Source organism: Passer montanus, unplaced genomic scaffold (assembly GCF_014805655.1).
Source record: "Passer montanus isolate IOZ18808 unplaced genomic scaffold, ASM1480565v1 scaffold31, whole genome shotgun sequence".
Taxonomy (NCBI): Eukaryota; Metazoa; Chordata; class Aves; order Passeriformes; family Passeridae; genus Passer; species Passer montanus.
The window spans coordinates 8,129,840-8,153,255 of record NW_024367819.1 but is presented as its reverse complement, the minus strand read 5'-3'; the positions used below and the strand labels follow the sequence as shown (position 1 = coordinate 8,153,255).

Genomic DNA, 23,416 nt, shown 5'->3' with positions numbered 1-23,416 from the left:
CGGGCGCCCGGCCCCCCCGACCCTGCGCGGGGCGGTGCGGGCCCGCCCGGCCGGAGCAGCCCCTTCGCTGACCTCGAACCAGGCCGGCACCCGGCGCCCGCGGGATTACGGGAGTCGGTAATCTGCTAAAGCATTCCCGGCCTTTCAGGGAAAAAACAGCGGCCGGCTCGGCCCGAGAGGCGTCGAAAGTCCTCCCGACGGCTGAAGCCGGCACCCGGCCGTGGGGCACAGCGCTCCGGGGCGCCGGTTCCGGAACGCGCTCGCCGGCCAGCTCCTAAAGCAGGCAGGGTTAGCCCCGGCTCAAATACTTACGTACGAACATATACACAGATAAATACACCCGCGCCCCTTTATTCTGCATACATTAGAGAAGAGCGGCCGAAGCCTCGGAATAGCCTTTAATCGAGTAACTTTCCTCGGTTTCCAGCAATCTGTGTCCTGCGAGGAGAGGCACCGCGCCAGAGGCTGGCTGCCCCCTGCGGCCCCGACCTGTGCGAAAGGGCGGAGGGAGGGAAGCCCGGCCGGTGCCCGCCGAGCCCCCCTGGCCGCACGGCAAGCGCCCGCCTCGCACTCGGTTACGGCGCACGAAGGGGGCGGGGGGGACGGGAGGAGCTGCCAGGGCCGGGCGCTGCCCTGGGCCGCATCCAGCGGGGAATCTGCATGGAGAAGGAGGGAGAGAGCTCCCTGCACCGACCCGCGGGCAAGGCAGCGCTGGGCTCCCTCTAAGACCAGTAATTGAGGGGAGCTGGGGAGAGGGAGCGAGAGAAAATCCTCGGGAGATACTGCCTATGAGAAATATCGGTTCTGTGCCTGAGCCGCTTCTGAAGCTGCAGAGGATGGAGCTCGCCCTCACTCACAGGCGGTCCCCGTCCCTTCCCCCCTTTTTTTTTATCGGGGATCTTCGGCTCAAGAGATCATCTGTGAGTCTGGTAACATTAAAAGCCTCTCATAACTGCACCCCGCAGTGAGTGAGAGCTCAGCGCTCTGTTGGAAGATGCGCTGTTAGATTCAGATACTATTTTTTTTTTCTGGTTAGGCAGGGGATTTACTCAGGAAACCTCAGAAAGTGCTCTGGATCCTCGGAGTTGACAGCATAGTTTGAATCGGTCTGAGGTGCTTTGCCCAACACACGCACATGCCTCTCAGCTACTGATTTCCTTAGCCAGAAGAAGCTTTAAAATGTGAATAATGAATTTTGTGACTCAATTCAAAGAGGTGTTGTGAATGCCAACAGCAGCATTGTTATACATTGAATAGCAATGCGGTTTTCCAGTAGCATCCGACAAAAAAACAAGTGTGCAAAAGCACCATGTTCCTGATATGAAATTTGGTTTATTTGCTCTCACTAAAGGATTTGGTCAGGAAGTGAGGACAACATAACTAATCAGAGCAGAAAATAAACAAGATTCAAAATGCTGGCAATCTGTACTTCTTCCTATGTACACCCACTGGAAATGTTTCTGTCTTTTTTTTTTACTTTTAGAGCCTGCCCCTCATCTTAAAAGCTTTGTGTCTGGAGGAAGAATATGTATTTTTCTAGAGAGAGACAAGAAACAAGGCTTTGGAGAAGCTCCTCCTGGAGCTTTGCTCCCAGTTGTTAGTAGCATGGAAGAAGCTACCAGCACTGGCATTGTTCAGGCTTCTTAAGAGCGCACTGCCAGACCCACACCTCCCTGACTTTGAGGCTTTGCACCTCCCAGAGCAATGGATTTACACATAATGAAATGTAAACCGTTCCACTCCAGGTGCTCTGTAGGGTGACTGCCAGGGGCTCACAGATGGAAGTAGCTGCTCTCTTTTGAGCTGGACTGTTCGGATTGCAGCAGAGAGTAACAAACACCACAGCTTCAAGTACAAGTCATGACAGTCTCAAAAATGATCAACAATCTCAAGTTGTTCATTTGAAAGGCTCCTAAGTAAAACTGTGAAGGAAAACTGTGGGAACATCAGCGAACTTTTAAAAGCTACTTTCACGCTGAGCTACTTACCGTATATGCTTTAAACTGGAAAGAAGGGCTAATCTTCAGCTGACTGTCCAATAATGTATTTGACAGGAGTACAGTTTTCATTTTCCAGGTTTAGACTATATGGTAACAACTTCCATTAAACAAAAAAAAGGTTGGCATGATTTAAGACAACATGGGCAGAGCAAATTTTGCACTTAACAAAATGTCATTCAAACTAGCTACATTATCAATTGATATTTATTAATAAATTTTACTTTTTGGACTGTTAAGTGGCATACTACTAATAATTTTTTAATAAACAGTGTTCCAAAATACAGTCTACTGCAATGTTACCAGTGCACCACTTACTTCTTCAACGCACTGGTAACGCATTGGTAACTTTAACAGTTTGCTGTTCATCCTAAGGGTTTTAGGCAAGCACTGTCATCATGTATACAAAATTTCTTTTTCTAATCTACTTCTACACTGCTTAATGTGTCAAGGATTTAGAGTAATTAATTTCGAGTAAACCAGTATTATCCCATATTCCTAATAAACCTCTATAAAGCTGCGGGCATTCTGCAAGCAGTAATTCAAAAAAACCCAAAAAAATCCCATTTCATGATGATTTGTTGTAGGGAACAAGGTGTAGTGGTGGGACACAATAATTAAATGCTTAATTAAAAATGCAGCATATAGCTCTTCCTAAAAAGCTAAGCATTTGCTCTGTGTGAAGGAGAGAACTTATGGATGAACAGATTGCAATGAAAACACTATCATGCAGTATTTTTTAGGATGTGACTAATCTCAGACCTGTCTTAAATGTACCGTGAGGTTCTTAGGTTTTTTCAAAGGGCCAAGTGTGCAGTAACATTCTCCACACATCTTTTCAGAGACAAAATGTGGCTTAGTTTTTCATTGTGTTTCTCCCTGTCTGTGGCTTAAGGCAGACATAAAGACACGTCATTGTTCACCCTGCAATGTGACATACTCCACATGGAAGAATAAAATACAATGGTATTTTTCCCTTATAGTTTTCTATTTATCCATTATTTTGGTCAACCTGATAACAAAACTGTGTTTAAGCTAATAAACTAAGAGCAAATTTGCTTCTCAGTAATTATATTCTCTATCATAATCCTATTTTATAGATGTGAATAAAAATCAAGGACTTTCTTACTACAGCCCTATGAATATCTCTTCCAAGACACAGGGGTTTAATTTCCCTGGCATTCCAACAAAAAGTAGCCTTGCTTATTTGGATTCAATATATGGATTCTGGTATATCCTTTTTAGAAACAGGAATGTGTGAAAAATACATGAGAACATTAGCACAGTTATAAAAATATTTTCTTTCCCATTTAATGTTACTAAGATCATTTTCTACTGATTCAAAACAGTATCTTTAGAGCTTCATACAGAAAATTATTTGGGGTATCCAGTTAGGTTATAGGAGACTAGAGAACAGTCCAACTGTTGTTTGCCTGTTCATTCAAGCATTTAATGCCCAGAATTCCAGGAAATTAGTTTTTTGGGGGTTGGGTTTTTCTGTGGGTTTTTTGGTTGTTCTTGTGTGGGGATTTTTTTGTTGTTATTTGGGTTTGGGGTTTTTTTGGGTTTTTTGTTTGCTTTTGTTTGGTTGGTTTTTTTTACAATCCATTGATCATTTAAATTGGAACTTTAACCAAGGAAAGTAAATAAAAGACTGCAATATAAGATTTCTGTTCTATAGAGTAGAATTGAGAGGGCCAAATAACTGTGTTGACTTATTTATTCTGCAGAAAATTTTTCATGGATAAGGAATTACAAAATGGCTAGACACCTTTAAGTGAAACCTTGGGGTCGGCTGCTAATTATGAATCAGTATATTGATTCTTGGAGATTGCTCCCAGAAGTTTAAGTCTCCATGCCCATCTTAGGTCTGGATGAACTTTAGCAGTAAATGCTAGTGTCAGTTTTCAGCTCATTTTGCTTTCTGGATCTCTTTGCCTTCATAATCTCAAACAAGTCACATCTGATGAATACTGACATAGTCATATACACTGTGGTCCATGAGGAGACCCTTTCTTTTGATTTTAGGAAGGATTTTCCAAGTTGTGTAGAAAACCTCCCTCCAGGCCCCTTTGGCTTTTAACTACTGGTGTGTGTTGGTAGCTTTAGGCAGAAAACTTATTCATCCTGACTTGGGTTTTCTAGAGACATTCCATGGGTGCAGCTCCGTTTCAGAGTCCCAGTGATGCTCTGAGCTTTTTCAGGACTGCTAGACTTGCCAGTCTCTTGAGGGCTACTTTTTTCCTGTAAGTCCAAGGAACCTTCCATAAGGCTTCACTCAAGACATCATTCTGCTGTGGTCCAATGCAGTCAACACTCTTACAAAGGGTAGAAGAGGGCATGGAAATTGCATGACATTCTCTAGTTTTGGAATGCACCCTTCAGTCTTTGGGCAGGACCTATAGAAGGGCCTTTCTTCTGCAAGACTGCTTTAATGTAATGTGTAAGTTCCTATCCTGACTAGAAAGATGCTACCTACCTAAGTTCAAATGCTCTTATATAATAACAGATGCCAGACTATACCTCTGGATCCCTCAAATATGGCCTATTCTATCTCTTTCTCCTGATTTTATTCCATTGTTCCATTCTAAAATTCCGACACTGTTAGGGAAATTTGTCAGCCTACCTGATCCTGCTCTCAAAGGTCATACATATAGATGAAGGTAGGTAATTGCACACAATTGCATCCACAAATAGAATTGTGTGAGATCTTTTCAGAGTGTCCAGAGATGGTCCATCTCTGGTTTTAAAGCAGCAGTGAATGCAACAGTCATTACCTATGGTAGAATCAAAGCAGCCTTGCAGATTTCCACTGCCATAACCTCTACTAATGAAGTGTTCTCCAAGTGCTGTAATAAGAGTAATCTGTCTTAGGATTTCATCTTGTTTCCTTTATGACAAAAAAAAATCTTATGTTTATATTTGGAATTTGGTATTAAACACATCGTCATTGGCCATACCTACCAGAAGGAAAATATTTATTTTATCTTTTGTTTGGGTATGTTATCAAGCAGCCTGTTTCTGCTTAAAAGCTTAATGTATTCTAGCACTCATTTGCTAGTGATGTGTGGTGGTCTGACAAACTTGTTTATAAGGAAAAGGAGACAATTTAGAACACCAACTGTAAAATGGATTATCAAGACTTTTTAATCACCTTTAATTTCCATATACTTTTTTGTTTATAAAGTTTTCCAATTCTGTGCCAGCTTATTCAGTCCAAAAATATCAGATGCTTTTGTATAATACACAGTAGGGATTTACCTGTGTTGCTGCCACAGCCTCTGAAAAGACCAACATTACCAACATCTAAACAAGTCCTCATCCAGAATGTAAACTTCCTTTCCTGTCCCCTTGCAAACACATGGCAGAGCATGCAGAAAACCACTCTTCTTAGTACATGCTGTACTTTATACTCCTTTGATATCTCTGCATCATTAGATGATAATTCTTAAGGTTGCACTAAACCTGGTTGGACACTGAGTTTAAAAAGCAGTTTTCCGTTGGGAAGCAGAATAATTCCCTGCCAGAGGAGCAGTTTTTGCTAAGAAATCCTATCCCAGTGGTATTTGGAAGATAAAAGTTTTGTGTTCTGAACTAGGCAAAGCACTGGAAAAACTCTATGATCTATAATGAACTCCACCAAATTGACAAAAATGTTAGCTTGCACTTTGCAACACTGTACAGGAAGTCTCAAGACTAATTAGTTTCTCTTTTTTTATACAATTGCATTTTCACAAATTGTTCTTGCTGTCACAGCTGGCCTTGGGACTATTTACTTTTTTTTTTTGCAAGCATTTGGACTATCATTCATGTTGAGAGATAGCTATATTCCTTGCACACAAATACCAAAGGAAATTATCACAATCTGAGACGCTTCAGCTCCTGAGGCTTATTTTAATTATAGTAAGTATAGCAAAACAATTCTTAGGGTTGACTTTTTTTCCCTGTTATTGCAGGATCAGCAATGGTCATATTCAGAATTTTTTAATTTTGACTTTTGAATTTTCCTCTTTCTGTTTACCTCTTTTAAAACCCCTTTTATATACTTTTAATGGTATTAATTAATAGTTTATATGACAGTTTGTTAGTATTTTCAAAATATATTTTAATTCATCTGAAGTTGTCAGGCATCTTTTGCAGCATCATGGTGTGAAAAATTATTAAGTTCTCTGAAATATTTTCTTGCAGGAATATCTATCCTACAGTGTGTATGAAAGTAAAAAGAAAATCTATTTTCTGTCCTCTCATACCAAGAAAAACAAAGGATAGGAAATGTTGCCTTTCTAACTTACTAATTACCTTTCTGAAGGAAACCAGTTCTCTCTGAAGTTGATGGTTGATGAGAGCTTCTCAGATCTAAGCAATATCTGATCAGTGTAATTTCAATTTAAAAAATCTAAGTAATTATTTTTCCCCCTCCATAAATTCTTTTTTTCTATCAATGAGTATAATAGAATTTATATTAAGAATATATCTATTTCTAACCTTTACAAATCTGGATTATTTTCCTTCCTGCCTTTTTTTAAAAAAGATTCTTTCTCTTTCCTCTCTCACTTCCACTTTGTTTCTGTTGCTCCCATAACCTGCTCCATTTCCATGATCTGATTTTTCCAGCCTCCTTAAAGACTGCATTACAGTCTTTCAGGCTAACCCCCAGGGTATGATGCTTTTCAAAAAGCACAGCTCCAGATGATGCGATTTTCCACAAGATTCACCTGCAGAAACTGGCAGCCCATGGCATGGCTGGGTGCACTCTTCACTAGGTAAAAAACTGGCTGGGTGACAGGGCCTAGGGAATGGTGGTGAAAGGTGCATCAAGTGGGTGGCCTGCCACAAATGGAATTCCCCAGGGATCTGTGTTGTTTAATATCTTTAAAATGACCTGGACAAGGGGATGGAGTGCACCCTCAATCAGTTTGCAGAAAAACAAAACAAGCTGGCTGGGAGTGTTAATCTGCTAGAGGGTAGGCAGGGTCTGCAGAGGGATCTGGCCAGGCAGCATCAGTGGGCCAAGGCCAGCTGCATGAGGTTCAACAAGGTGCAGTGCCAGGTCCTGCACTTTGGCCACAACAGCTTCATGCAGCTCTGCAGGCTGGGGGAAGAGTGGCTGGAAAGCTGCCCGGTGGAAAAGGACATGGGGGTGCTGATACAGGTAACTGAACATGAGCCAGCTTGTGCCCAGGTGGCCAAGAAGGCCAATGGCATCCTGGCCTGGACCAGCAATAGTGTGGCCACCAGGAGCAGGGCAGTGATTGTCCCCCTGTACTCAGCACTGGTGAGGCCACACCTCAAATCCTGTGTACAGTTTTGGATCTCTCAATGCAAGAAAGACATTGAGGTGCTGGAGCATGTCCAGAGAAGGGCAGCAGAGCTGGTGAAGACTCTGGAGCACAAATCTTATGAGGAGCAGCTGAGGGAGCTGGGGTTGTTTAGCCTGGAGGAAGAGAGGCTCAAGGGAGACCTCATTGCTCTCTACAATTGCCAGAAAGCAGACTGTAGCCAGGTGGAGGTCGGCCTCTTCTCCAGGCAGCCACCAACAGGACAGGAGGAAATAGCCTCAAGCTGCACCAGATGAGATTCAGGTTGGACATCAGGAAGAATTTTTTTCACTGAAAGGGTTGTCAATTCACCATCCCTGAGGGTATTTAGAAGACATGCAGATGTGGCACTTGGGGATATGATTCACTGATAGCCAGTGCTTAATATTTGGACTCTATTCTTACCTACAAAATTTGAAATTTAATTTAACTCTGGTTTATTTCATTTTTCAGTCTTATAGAATAGGGAACTTTTCTGAGAAAATTGAGAGCATAGAATATTGTATTTGTCTCAGTATCTCACAAACTGTGCAATGACTCTAATACTTGAAATCTCTTAGCAATTTAAGGCTTTGAAATTCAAATAACTACTCTCTTGTACAGAATCTTGAACTGCAAAATGTCCTGGTATCACATTGAGATGATCTGCTTTGCTAGGATGGTTAACATCTAAACAGAGAAAATAACCAGTGCTGACCGACACAAGCCAGTCAGACTTTGTTTAGGTACAGAGGCATGAACCAGTTTTGTCTAAAGTGAAGTTTAACTTTCCCCTGAGAGGCTTTGATATCACAGTGAACATCACAGAAGGTGAGACCAGGAGAGATGGTTTAGACAGGTAGAGGGATGTACAGAGTGTTCATGAGTATCTGAGACAATCTTTCAAAATGTTTCAAATGTAGAGGTGACAGTCCTACTATATGTGGTGAAAAAAATGTTTCCTACACTTGAGATGAGGCCATAGCACCATGTGATGCCTGGTGTCCCAGGCAGGTTTCACATCTGGTGTCAGCCTGGCTTTTTTTCTGTTTCCTGGCACTTACTGCTTTCAGTAATGTGGCAATGCTGGCAGGTCCTAGACTTTAGGATGGACTCCTAATCAGCACAGGGACAGAAATTTGCTTTGAAAACTAAATGCTTGAACATGCTATTACCAAAATATATATGCAAGCAAGTAAGTTAATCTGGTATGCAGATCTCTTTGATAATCAGGATTACTTTATTACTATGCAAGTCAACCCACCGGAGATTTAGAAAAATCAAGATGGTAACTCCACCCTGCTGCAGGTGTGTTGAATGAGACAGAAAGTAAAGCAGAAATTCAGGTGTGGGAAGCACTGAACAGCTCTTTCCTGGCAGCTCCACACAATTTCAGGTGTGAGAGACCACGATTGCTTAGGACACATACCTGGCTGTAGCTCTGGATGGCACCTCTGGCCTGACTGCTGCGGGACGGGAGCTGGGCGGATGCTGTTTCACCCAGGGCGAGGGTCTGGTTGCTGTGGTAGCTGGCTGAGTACTGGAAGGATCCTTCAGGTTTGGAATTGAGCTGGAGTGCACTCTGGGAGAGAAGGCTGGGCCCTGTGGGGACAGGATTTTAGAGCAGTTAGAAAGGCTTGGTAAAAGAGCATACCTGCATTATCTGTCAAGTGAGTCTTGAAATTTTCAGATGTATCTCCTTCAGATTTTCAGAATTTGACTTTTCAGTAATATACATGCATTACTTTGTTTCCTTACCACTCAGTCATCATGTTCAAGCAGCAGACCACATTGCTTTCTTTGCAAGAAATGTATCATTTTGACTGGTGAACAAATTCTATGCCTGAACAAATCCAACCATACTATTTGGTAGAGAACTCCTGCTTTTCAACTCAGAATAGTTGATGAGGGTTTTTTTCTCCCTAAGGATAAGCCTTGTTTATTTCTCTTAATTATATCCAGTCATTCTGCCTGGGAAATGCTAACTTGTCCCTCCCTGAGCCCCCAGCACATTAGATCTATTGATTACTGCCACTGTCCTGTACAGAGTGATGTAATACTTTGGTGCCTGTAGGGATGGATGGCAGCCTTTAAAATATTAATTGCTCTTCTCATCATGCAGGACACACCCTGATCTCAGTGAATCTTTGACGACTGTTTTTCAGCTGTCTTATCTTCCCCACTACAGCACTGCATAACAGGAGAGCCAAGTACAGGCAGCGAGCCTGAACTGGGGCTGCCAGAATGAAGGGCATGTCAGGACCATGAACACTTTCCACAGTTATTTAGTAGTTCTGTGGAACTAAAACATGTTCTAATCTTCATTAGGTTCATGTACGAGTCATTTAGTTTACCACATGCACATAGCAAATTTCCCAAGTTTTCCACAAAGGGAATCAAGTGCACTTGCAGCAGATTTGCAGATGACACCAAGCTGAGTGGTGCAGTTGCCACACCTGAAGGATGGGATGGCATCCAGAGGGACCTGGACAAGCTTGAGAAGTGGGTGCATGGGAATCTCACGAGGTTTAACAAGACCAAGTGCAAGGTGCTGCACCTGGGTCGGGGTAAACCCTGATATCAACCCAGGCTGGGGGATGAACAGATCCAGAGCAGCCTTGCTGAGATGGACTTGGGGGTGCTGGAGAGGTTGGACATGACCCAGCCATGGGAACTCACAGCCCAGAAAGCCAAAGATGTTCTGGGCTGCATCCAAAGCAGCGTGGGCAGCAGGGGAGGGAGGGGATTTTGTCCCTCTGCTCCACTCTGCTTAGACCCCCACTTGCAGTGCTGCATCCAGCTCTGAGTCCCTGTACAGGAAGAACACCTGTTGAAGCAAGTCCAGAGGAGGGCCACTAAGTTAGATAGAGCACTTCTCCTATGATGAAAGGCTAAGAGAACTGGGATTGTTCAGTCTGGAAAAGTAAAGGCTTTAGGGTGACCTAACTGTGGCCTTCCAGCACCTGAAGGGAACGTACAAGAAAGAGAGAGAGAGACTTTTTATAAGGGAATGTAGTGGCATCACAATGGCTTCACAGAGACAGAGCAGCTTTAGATTAGCTGTTAGGAACAAATTATTCCCTGTGGTGGTAAGGCAATGGCACAAGTTGTCCAAAGAAAATGTGGATAACCCATCCCTGGAAATGTTCAAGACCACATGGGATGGAGCCCTGAGCAACCCAGTGTACACGAAGATATCCCAATCCACAGCTGGGGGGTTGGAACTAGATGATCCTAAAGATTCTTTCTGACCCAAGCCATTCTGTCATTCTATGATTCTATGATACAGAGAGCTACATTAAAGAATACACACTTAATCCTCTCTCTCTCTCTCTTCACTGATATTAGTCTCTTTCAGTGTCTGGGCCCAGGAAGTGAAATACAAGAGGAGGAAAAAGAATTATACCTTGGCCATTGTATAGGTTACCTTCAACCCAACAGCTGTCATGTGTAGCACACTCAGTGGCTCCACAGGGATGACAGGTTCATCTTCTGGTTAGCACTAACAAGCTCATGAGAGCACAGAAGGTGACATAAGCCTTAAGAGATGTGAAATGATTACAGTGATTTTGCTCCTACAGAACATGTGGTAAGTTCAGTTTTAAACAGACTCACAATGGAAAAATTCCAATGAATTTACCAGAAATAACTTTCAGTACATTCCTGATACAAAGGCAGTTTTTATGACCTTTAAATCTTTGCTATGAGGATGTAAAGCTGTTCCAAAAAGATTTCCACTTAAGAAATGTGCAAACAACCCCACCCCCGAATTACACAGAGAGTAATTTTTCCTCTAGCTGATTTCTCAGAAATGGCAGAACCATTATAACTGCTATTTTCCAAATCCAACCTGAACTGCTCGTATTATAAACAAATCGTAGTAGGCTATGTAAAGAGGAAGTGTTTGCATCTAAATGTGGACTGGGATTTTGACACTATTTTACATATCAACACAATTTATACTGCAAAATCAATGGCATTCATCAGAACATTTGAGATACAGGACAAATTTAGAACATAAGTTCTGGTCCGTGTATTTTTCTTACAAGTACAGAAGAAGGTAGAGCTCTGTGTATGCTGTGAGGGCAGCAAAAATGTATCACATCCACAGGAGAGCTGAATTTAATCCTCTATGGGTGCTTATAAATCCAGCCTTTGGTACTTTCCATTCCCTGGGTCTGCAAATAGGGTTTATTTAGCATTTTCCATTTAACTGGTTTTGTTGCAAAATGTATTCTTTAATGAAAGCAATACTTTCACAGATTTTTTTTTTTATTTTAAGAGCATAAAGAAAATACATTCTTAGTTCTAAAAAGATCTGTAGGGTTTATTTCAATCTTTTGGATTATGAATTTTCACTGAGAATTTTTCTGTGATCAAGTGATGAACAAGATCAAGTTCAGAAATTTCACAAAGGCCTAAGTTTCCCATGAGAAGAAAAAGTTGCAAGAATAAAGCAATTTTTGTGCATGAAAGTGTTTGTACTCATTCTGAAAGTAATTATGCTGTGACATTTCTAAAGCTTAAATAATGATTAAACTATCACATGCTATGAATGCAATATGTTTAAATTTTCATTGCATCTGGCTTTCAAGTGCTGCTTTCATATTACTGTGGTTCACTAGGGGATTTACATTGCCAGCTAGAAACACATACATGGGTTCCCTGCACCATTTAGTTTAAACACTTTCATGCACTTAAAGAAACTTATCCAACCCCTTGAAAAAAAGAATGTAAAAAGTTGGCACACATAGTTTGAAGTTCACTAAAATACTGGTTTTATTTAGCAGTCTATTTTTTACCTTAACAAGCAGTAATGAACAATTAAAATGAACATACATTTCAATAATTACAAAGTCATTTCAGAGAGACAGATATATATTTTAAGTAAGCCTAGAATTTTAAAAAAGCCCAAGCAAGTGTAGAATAGAGTAGTGGTTGCTCACCTGTAAATAGCAAAGCCCTAAATCAAGCATACCAACTAGAAGCTACATTTGAGATCAATCAAAGTGACCATGAAAAAACACAAGTTCGTTTTTCAGGTACTACAAGCAGTCCTGCCTTGTCTGATAGGGAAAAGATGGATTGCTTTTCTCATTAACATTCTTGAGATTTTAATCTGAAGGTAAAACCAAACCTTCTAAAGAGCCTGCAGTTCACTCAGAAGAGAAGTTTGTTTGTGTCCTGTACACTGATGGCTCTTGACAATAATCTATCATTTCTTCCAGGCCAGAATTTCAACTCTGTTCATCCAACTGTTTTTCATTTGCTTTCAGAAGAGTTGAGGCAGCTGGAAATTCTCAGTTTTCAGCTATGCACTGGAAATCACTAGTTAACTGCTAGCACAATTCAGTCTTACTTGTTCCCTTAATGAGACATAATTACTGCAATTGTTCAATTTAAAACAAACACTTTGGGCTTCATAAGATTTAGTGTAGCAGATATCGATGATCTGTCATATTGCTTTAAAATTTTGTACTATTTGGTTTCTATGTGAGGCTATAGGGAAGATATAAATACCTGTTCTCCCTTACACTTTCACCACCACATGAAAAAAAATTCCTTGCGAAAGAATATTGATGTTGGATTATTCAGGGTTGATAGTACCAGTACCAATTTTCCACTTATTCAGTTTGTGCCACTCTCCTCCTTGATTAAAATAGGAGAGGTAAGAGTGAAAATTCAGGAAACTGATTTTCATTTTCAGAGCCATCATAACTGCAAGAGACACCTCTGTGGACTGACTTCAAATGATGGAGCAGTGTAGAACAATCAACTCTTTAACTTGTCTCCAGCTTGGAGGACAGCTACTGCAGACAATACCTTCCTCTTCCTCTTATCCTTGAGCAGAGCAGTGTGCAAGCCTCCCTACCTTGCTCACCTTGGCCTCTGTAACCCAGCTCCGAAAGGAGATGGAAGGAGAGGGAGAGGGAGAGGGTGGTGTCTTGCTTGGGACACAAAGTGCACATAAGTGGGGGACAGCTGCTGGAGAACAAAGACCATGCAAGAAGAGAACAGATGTAGATGGAGGATGTGCTTACATCAGTAAGCCAACCCACAAAGAAACTTCAGAGGTGATGGAGAGCAGAGGACTTTTCTAGGATCACAGAAAGGGCACAGGAATTTCTTCTGTGGTTTGGAGGCCCAGGGGCTAGCAGGCATTGACAGAGTTAGAGGAAAATGACTTCCCCATTCAGGCAGTGAGGAGAGGGGGCATTCTGTGAAGCCCTCTCCCTTAGTTTGTATTACCTACCCCTCTTACCCCTGCCAGTCATGCTGGTTATTATACAGCTATTATTTTTTGTATTTCAAAACTTACTAGTTTAAGAGATGTGGAGGACCTGAGAGTACCTTGCACACTTCAGGCCAAATGGGGAAGAGGAGCAGAGGCAGTGCTCTCTTACTAAACAGAGCAGCACTGACGCCCACATTTGCCATCCTCCTGCCACACTGCATGTGACAAAACAGTCTGACATTGCACTGACCAGCCTGGTTCTTGGCACTGAGAACACTGCATGTGGCCATCAGTGTAACCTGGTGAGCTCCAGGCTCCAGACCAACCACAGCAGAGGAGAGCTTCCACACAGCATCTGCCTGCTTCTGCCAAGGGGCAGCTGGGGGAAGCAGGAGGTCAGGATTGCAGGGTGAGCCCCATGGTGCAGCTGGGGCTGAGCTGTGCCCCCTGGCCTATGAGGGACAGGGATCTGCACTGGCAGGATTCCTGCAGGGACCACTGCTTTTCCTTCTGAAAATACAATGCACAATGCTGCAATAAGGTGCAGTGTAGCTATTTAAAAACCAAACTAAGGAAGTGAGTGGTCTTAAATGATGAGACTATTATTAATTCAAGGACCTCACAGTAGGAGTTGATTACGGGAAGCAAAGTGATGCAAAGAATCCAGGCTACTATTATAATTCATGACTGGGTCAAAAGTGAGGAAAAAAATGAAATTATGAAAACATTTCTCTTTTTAATTTTCAAGAGCAATATTTTCTTTGAAAATAAAATATTTTGCTTGTCATTTCTGCTCTCTTCAGACCATGTCCTCTTCCTTATTATGTCATTCAGGGTTAAAAAAAACCCACAAAAATCAAACCAAGGAAACAAAATCACAACATAAAAATTTAATTTTTTAATTTATGTTTTTAATAAATTATTCTTGCATGGCAAGTGTTCACAAGCAAAAATATTTTAAATGGCAGAACAACAAAATACTAAGATACTTTCCAGTACAGTTCTAGCTAAAAAAAACAAATCAAACCAAAACCAACAAAGATCAAAGTGCATCAACACACTGAATTTTGATTTAAAGAAAAGTCCTTAATGCTGACTGAAGCTTCATTTGAGATCACAAAAAATAGGCATCAGCACCAACGGTAGTTGAAAAGACAGGAATGTGGCTTGGGAGTCAGAGCTGGTGAGTCATTAAATATTTTCTTCCACCTGAGGGTAAGAACTTACCTAGTGACCACACAAGTAGCAGAGCTACTGAATCATAGCCCATGGTGGTCATAAGCAGAAGAGTATCTCATATAAGAAAGCCAGTAGCAACTGGTAAGCAACAAGGAGCTTACCAGTGTCAGAAGATAAGCAATTTTCTAAGTGCTGAGAGACTGATTCATTACACTGATACTGATTAGAGATGGGGGGCATTGAAGCTCATCCTATTAAATTTGTAATATTTCTAATACTACCAGTTCACGAGTGGAGTTTTAAAAACAAACACATGATGGAATCATAGAATTGTTAAGGTTGAAAAAGACCTTCAGGATCATCGAGTCCAACCTTTGAACACCACTTTATCAACAAAAGTACAGCACTAAGTGCCACTTCCAGTCATTTCTTGAACACTTGCAGAGACCGTGACTCCACCACCTCCCTGGGAAGCTTCTTCCAGTGCTTAACCAACCCTTCAGTTAAAAAAAATTCTTCCTGATGTCCAACCTGAATCTCGTCTGGTGCAGCTTGAGGCCATTTCCTCCTGTCCTGTTGGTGGCTGCCTGGAGAAGAGGCCGACCTCCACCTGGCTACAGTCTGCTTTCTGGCAATTGTAGAGAGCAATGAGGTCTCCCTTGAGCCTCTCTTCCTCCAGGCTAAACAACCCCAGTTCCCTCAGCTGCTCCTCATAAGATTTGTGCTCCAGAGTCTTCACCAGCTCTGCTGCCCTTCTCTGGACATGCTCCAGCACCTCAATGTCTTTCTTGCATTGAGAGATCCAAAACTGGGCACAGGATTTGAGGTGTGGCCTCACCAGTGCTGAGTACAGGGGGACAATCACTGCCCTAGTCCTGGTGGCCACACTATTGCTGGTCCAGGCCAGGATGCCCTTGGCCACCTGGACATACTCCTAGATCATGCTCAGCCAGCTGTCAACCAGCCCCGCCATGTCCTTTTCCACTGGGCAGCTTTCCAGCCACTCTTCCCCCAGCCTGCAGAGCTGCATGAAGCTGTTGTGGCCAAAGTGCAGGACCTGGCACTGCACCTTGTTGAACCTCATGCAGCTGGCCTTGGCCCATTGATCCTGCCTGCCCTCTAGCAGATTGACACTCCTGCCCAACTTGTTGACAACCATGAACTTGCTGAGGGCGCACTCCATCCCCTTGTCCAGATTGTTGATAAAGATATTAAATAGGATATTAAATTAGTTGTGGCTCCAATCCTGGCCACAACTGGTTGGCCACCAATGGAATGCAGCAACATTCACCACCACTCTTTGGGTCTGGCCATCATTCCAATTTTTAACCCATGTCCAAGCCATAGGCTGCCAGTTTTTCCAGGAGAATGCTGTGGGAGAGAGTATCAAAAGCTTTACTGAAGTCCAGGTAGATTAAATCCAAAGTCTTTCCCTCATAATCAAGGCAGGTCACCTGCTCATGGAAGGAGATCAGGTTGGTGAAGAGGACTTGCCTTTCTAAACCTGTTGTGTCTGGGTCTGATCCCCTCATTGTCCAGTATGTGCCATGTGATCATACTCAGGATAATCTGTTCCATAATCTTCCCCATCACCAAGGTTGGGCTGACAGCCCTGTAGTTCCTCCTTCCAACACTTCTTGTAGACAGGCATCACATCTGCCAGCCTCTGTTGTCTGGGACCTCCCTGGTCAACCATCATGATAACTGATGATAAATGATGGACAGGGACTTGGTGAGCCAACTCCCTCAGCACCCTCTGGTGAATCCCATCCTGCCCCATATAGACTTGTGAGTGTCTAAGTGGCAGAATAGATCACTCACAGGAGGTCTATTCTGCTCCCCATGTCTGTCTACCAGCTCAGGGGTCTGGTTGTTCTGAGGTCTTTCTGATAAAGACTCAGGCAAAGAAACATTAAATACCTTAGCCGTGTTCCCCCTCCTGCCCAAATCCAATAATTGCATTGGCAATGTTCCCCCTCCTGCCAAATCCAATAATGGATAGAGATTTTCCTTGGCCCTCCTTTTGTTGTTAATGTATTTATAGAAACACATTTTATTATCTTTCACAGCAGTTAACAGATTGAGTTCTAGTGAGCTTTTGCCTTTCTCATTTTCTCTCTGCATGATCAATTGACATCTTTGTAGTCTTCCTGAGTTGCCTACCCCTTCTTCCAAAGGTCATAAACTCTCCTTTCCCCCCCGAGTTCCTGCAAAAGAACTCCTCCCTCTTCAGCCAGGTTGGTCTGCTTCCCCATCAGCTCATCTTTTGGCATATAAGGATGGCCTACTCCTGTGCCATTAAGATTTCCTTTTTAAAGTGTGTCCAACCTAGCAGGATCCCTTTTTTCTTAAGGACAGTTTCCCAAGGGAACGTCTGATAAGATTTAAGTACAATCAGTATTTGTGATACTATTTAAACTACAGGAGAGCAAGTTGAAGTTGCAGGAGTGTGGATTAACTCTATTACATACTCAGAGATCTTTATAGTTTTTGTGTCACATTGTAGCACCATTGCTGTGTCACAAAGCTAAATAGTCAGATGAATGTGGGTTTCTTGTAAAGGAGGAACTCCCAAAAAGAAACAGCAGAAATTCCTCTCTTGGGGATATCACTGACATATCTATCCCTAGTGTCTGCCTGTCAAACATGTGAAAAGTTGCTCCCGTTTCCTAATCCTTAGACCACAGTATCTTAGGGAATACTTCAAACATTTTAGTTTCACAGTATCTAACAATTCAAGATAATGGTAACTCTCCAAAACAAACAAACAAAACAAATAAAAAGGCTGATTTATGAATCAGGATTAATGTATTACACTACACAGCAGAATTTAGTGTGGAACAAGTATTCAATAATATGTTATCTGGTAGTTTTTCCATTATAAAATAAATATCAGATAATGACAAGTTACATATAGCGCTACATTATTGCAAAATAATGGTATGATTAATTCAGTATTCCAAATCTATGCAATAATTACCTCTGAATTGGCTAAAATAATTACAGTACAAACAACAGAAACATCTACCTAGTCACCCTCTGTGAGGTAATTGCATGTTTGTTACCTGAGTTTTTCATATGAAGTTACAAACAAAAATAGCAGGCAAATGAAAGGAGAAGGGTTTTTTCTTCTTGAGATTTAAAGTCAGTTGGCTTCCCATTTGCTTCTCCAAGTAAGTAGTAAAGTGTAGCACTACTATTGTGCTATACATCTCCATTTGGTCAGTCATCTATTACGATGCCAGTTCTAATTGACAAAGGAAATAGACCAAAACGTGCTTGAACGACCATTTAATTAGCTCCCATACCAATTATAAACAACACTTCACTCACCTTCGATCAACTGACAAAAGTAGTAATGATAAATTATAGAGTAAGTGTAAATAAAGTGTTTTTAATTAGTGTAATTAATCACTTCACACATTCTTCAACCTGCTTTGCTCATTTGGATAACAGTTGAATGAAAAACACTGGCAAAACTCCTTTAATGTCCTTTAAACATTCATTTACAGAGTTAATAGGTTGAGGTGCCTCACATCCCATTGAGAGGAGCCACCTCCTAACTGTTAGTATATGCCTAATTAAGGATCTCAAATACCAAAAAGTCATCACTTACTTGTTTCTTCTGCCTCCCAGGTCATTTAGTTTGAGTGGAAAATATCGATTCCTACCCTACAACCTACTTTTTAGTTAGTTCATTAAAGTGTCTGTACTCCGACTAAGCAGTTACCAACCCCTCCTAAAGCTGAGTTCCATTTGTTGCCCAGTTTTGCAAAGGAATGGATAATTAAAAATGAACAACAAAACAAGAGAGAGTGTCTGATGCTAACTTGTTGGTGTCTTCCACAGTATCTGACATTAGAGAAGAGGTGATGATAGTTAATGACAAGGTGGACAGACTTATTCCTGGTGATACTAAATCTTTTGGCATCCTTTTTTTAAGTCCCGCTCCCAGAAATAAACTTCTCCATCTGGAATGAGGAGTAAACTTTCCTTCCAAATCAGAAGGTAAAGAACCCTTATTTGTCTGTTTTAATCCCGTCCACTGCACTGTGTCCTGTTTTTGAGGTCATCTGAAACATTCTGTCAAGAAATTCTCTCTTGCCAAGATGATTCAGGATGGTTTTGGAAGTAGAGGAATTGCACGAGCAGAAGGGAGGCCCTGCAGGTACCAGAGAGGGTGGCAAAAAGAAGAGACAATGCCACAAAGGTACAGACTTTCTCCATTTTCTAGTCTCCAGGAAAGTTGTGAGAAATGCAGAGGCATAGGGTAATAAGGAAAGTCCTTGGGAATTAGATGACAGAACTTTGTGGCAATCATAAAAATAAGACAATTTCTTAATTAGAAAAGGGAGAGGTTTAACCAAGACAAAACTTAAGATCTGCAGTTGGAAACACAACTGATCAAACAGATTCTGTAGGAAAAGAAGGGTTTTCAAGGCACCTGTTAGTCTCACCTCAAACAGAAGATAACAAGCAGCTCTCCTATTACAACAGTAATAAACATGGCACCCATTCTCCCTCCAAATCTTATACTAGAACTAGAATAGGTCTAGGAAAATATTTCAACATCTACCTTCTAGGATATTAAATATTAAATATATCAGTAGCTTTATGTTACAAGAAAAAATGCAAAGGCTGCAATATAGCAAAGGAATTCCATACCCTAGAAATGAAGAAAGTTGAAGGGCAAAAAAAAGGCAGGGGGAAGGCAAGAGGAGGGACACCATCTGCATACTTAAAACAGAGAAATAAATGGTAATACTTTAAATGCTTAATCACAAGCAGCTCCCTTGTTATGAATCAAACACATCTCTTTAGATGAGAGGCAGCAAATCTTAAATGGGTATACTGAAAACAAACTTGTTTTAGAAAAAGGGAAAGTAATTTATATGCAGTGCCATGCTCTACCAGCATTAAGAGGGCTATGTTCTACCTACAAATACAGAAAAGGTCTTCAGTACTGCCATAGAATGTATTCTTATGTACTGGAAAGTAGGATTGTGTGGAATGCATTCAAGAGTGTGGAAGAAGTTAATTTTCATCCAAGAATTCTATAACTGATACATATATATATATATATATATGGAGAAATGGTGCAAAATACTAGGCTGATACCATTACATAAGTGAACAATACAAGGATATCCCCTTCTAACTCTCCTTCTGACCTAATTACTATTGGAAAGAAAGATGAAAACCACTTTATTTCAACAGTAAGTGAACTGGAAATAGAAACTAGTTTCATTAAATGCTGATTATCTTATGCTTTTTACAGAAGGTAACACTTCTGCCAATACTGTAAGAAGAAAACAGAGGCATTTTCTAGGATTTGAAATAATAAATCTCTATGCTAATGGCTAGCAAAGCACCGTAAATGTCCACAAGAAGTAGTATAAAAGTATAGACTTGAAGGACATAGAAAAAAAAAAGTTTGCATTCCATCCCAAGAGTAAATAATTATTTTTTGATTCCTAGAAGATTTTTTTTAAACCTCATGGAGTAAGGTAACACAGCAAAGCTTAAGTAATTCTGACATAATAGGGTAACTTCAGTGTATTTTGCTTTTTATTCCATATCATGCATAGCGTTACTCCAGATGTTTGTACGAAATGTAAAACCAACCGGATCTTCTTTCATAAGCAATACTGGGTAATGTTTGACAGCAGGAAAAATCTGGAATTCCATTACTAATGAGAGAAATTCCTGAAGATGCTGCAGACCAGGACTAAAATACATGCACTGAGCAAGAATAGATTTATACATATTTAAGCTCAGAATACAGAAGCTGGCCTTGTCTTTTTCTTCTGTTTGTTTGGTTTTTTAACAGAAAATTTATCCTCAACTGAGTTTAAAATGAAGGATAACCCTACTAATGTAAGTTTTTTATTGATACCAAGATTAAAACAATTTTTTTGGTAGAAGATTAATCATATTTTATGAAATTATTTGCTAAACCCTGCAGATATTGAAATCAGATAGTCTCTGAACAAGATAATTTATCATTGGCCATTAGGACAATGAGCTTTATTGGAGCAATAGATAGACACAATACAAGAACAAGATGGGCAGCAAGGATGATAACTAAATTACATTTCTGTATTACAGAAAACACAAAGAGGGAAAATAGTATCCTCAGGCCTTTCTGATCCTGCTTCTGTGACACTGTGCAACGCTAGGAGTGGTAGAACACTTCACTGTAACAGAAGCTTGCTCTCTATTAAAATGTCACTGTGGAACCACAGGAGTACTTGAGTGGGGCTCCTTAATGGGATTAGATAAATTTGTGAATGTGACCAGAAGAAGAAATACCTGTACAGAAGGAGGCACTGCACGTTGCAGCACAAACAGGAAATTCCAACTCAGAAAGAACTGCCATGTTTCCATTTGAGAAACACTGGGTTTTGGTGTTAAAAATTGTCATTTTTTAATCTGTGTTTTCAGTATCAGTCTCCCATTTTTAAAGGAATAACTGTATTTAAAATGGTGTGTGGGCTTTGTTTAAAGGGAAAAAAAAGGGCCGACTACATTAAGAACGTATTTTGCATTATTAAATCCTAATTTTTGAAGTGTTTTCTACCTGTGAAAACCAGCTGTGAGCATCAAGTGTTTCTAGTCACCCTCTGTGCCTAGCACAGCCTAAAATTGCTGTCAATAGTACTAAACTAATGTGTTCCCTTTTTATTACTAGGAAATAAAATCAGATGTTTGCAGACATCACACAAACATGAGGCACATGGAAGCTGAATGCATTATCTGAAAAGAAAACAAACAGACAAATCTCCTCTGATAGACCTAAATTAGACTGCTGGAAAAAAAAAAAGTGCCCAACAGCTTCTGATTGTAAAAGCCTATAAAACCCCTCACAGATATATGGATCTAATACAAAAGATATCAGCAGATCTATTATGCTATTATGTTGTTCTACGAACTTAACTACTAGCACAAAACAGGTTTCCTCTTCTTGTGCAAAGTAGAACTCCATTTTTCCAGACCTTTGAGAGGCTTAAATCCTGAATCTTTTCTGTCCACAAAAGGAAATGACTATTTGGTCTCTGAGGTAAGGCAGTGCAGAATGTGTTTAGCTCTGCTGCAGAAGTCAATTAAAAAGTAAGTCAAAAAGGTCAAAATTTTATTACAATCTTTTTCATCTGCCAAAACCTTCTCTGCCATAAACCAGAAAGTATACCCTTCTGCTTTCTTTCTCTGTGTCCACACAAATGTGCACCACTCTCTGCTCTCACACTGTCCTGAGAAAATAAATTTCTCCATTTATAAGGCCAGAATGGAAAAAACAGAAGCAGCTCCCTAATCTGCATTACCACAGAAGTCACAAAAATCCTGCTTGATTGAGAGCTGTGTAAACTGCATGTAGCACAACAGAAATCAACCCCAAATCCATACCTGCCAAAATTTTATCTTCCACATACATCATTTTACATAGGCTAACAAGCCAACTACCTCTTTTTCCAGGGCTGCATCTCCACAATCCTTATGCTCACAAGCTGGCATCAGCAGATCCCAGAATTATGTGGCTCTTGGCACTCCAGACTGAGCCAAGTGTGCAGGCACTGGCATTGCCACTGAGGCAGGAGCAGGGTGAGTGGTTTATCAGTCTGTCGTGGGGATGTGGGTGCATTTGTTTCCTGGCCCATACCACAGGCACAATATTTACTGATGTTCTTTTGCGCTGTGGGTTCGGATGCCAAAAGCCTTTCTTTGTTCTGCTCCTACAGATGCTGCTATAAGTCACTGTCATTTCCTAACGAGTTTCAGTAGCTGCTTCCTGCAGCGGATGAGGAAACACCTGGTTGCTTGTAAAGGATTTGTGTTTGACACAGACTAAGCATTACAAACTGATCATTACCTCCTATCCATCTTTGATGTTGCCACTAATTGTTCCTGCTGTCCTGGTCTTGACTCTCATCTTTCCATTTCTCCCCTCCACGTATGTTTTACCTGCTGTTACTGGCTTGGTTTTTGTTGGGTTTTGGGGTTTTTTTTCCTATTCTGTACTACAGTACTAAAGCTAGATTGTGAGGGGTTGTTTTCCTCAATCATGGACTTTAAGTCAGTTGCATAGCATTAAGTGACATCAGATAATAAAATCAGATTCATCACAGGACACGTTCAGAGATATGAAGTAATATTGTAACATCAGTATGGAACTTATATATAAACACATTTCATCTTGCAGATATAAGTAAACTCCAAGAAAATCCATGTTACAGGTCACAGCACATTGACACAAAAATTCAGCCTGTAGGCTGCTGTGCAGAAATTGAGAGAAATTAGAAATTCATTAGTTGCAATGTTCTCATAGTGCTACCTCTGGACTCCTAACATGACACAGCAATACACAATCTGGGTTTGCTTCTAGTTAATGGGAAAGCATGTGAAAAGCCAGGATAGAAAGGTCACTTATATGCAGAAAATGTGTGTGGGTTTTGGGGAGTTTTGATGGATTTTTTTTTTTTTTTTTGTCTCTGAGATGAATGATCATCTGTTTTGAGGACAAGCTTTATTGCAGACCATGTGAAAAAATAAAAGATGAAGAAGATAAAAGAAAAGATGGGAATGGAAACAAGAAAGGATGCAAAAGACAAGGATGTGGTAAGACAGATGTGGGTGGTTTAGGGAAAGATGGTGCAGTAAGAGAAGGCAAAAGAGCATAGGAAGGGAAAAGGGTGGATGTTACAATGGTGTATC

General features: G+C 41.0%; 1 protein-coding gene across 6 annotated transcripts in view; it reads right to left on the bottom strand.

Moving 5' to 3' along the window:
- Positions 1-23,416, bottom strand: part of CTNND2 (catenin delta 2) — a 646,153-nt gene that overhangs the window by 275,410 nt on the left and 347,327 nt on the right. For 5 of the 6 annotated variants that reach the window (XM_039714844.1, XM_039714842.1, XM_039714845.1 and 2 more), the window contains one exon: positions 8,724-8,896. In XM_039714844.1, the coding sequence (XP_039570778.1) occupies positions 8,724-8,896 (173 nt within the window). Of the gene's footprint in view, positions 1-160; positions 202-8,719; positions 8,897-23,416 lie in introns of all 6 variants that reach the window. The other variant, XM_039714847.1, reaches the window with a different exon arrangement.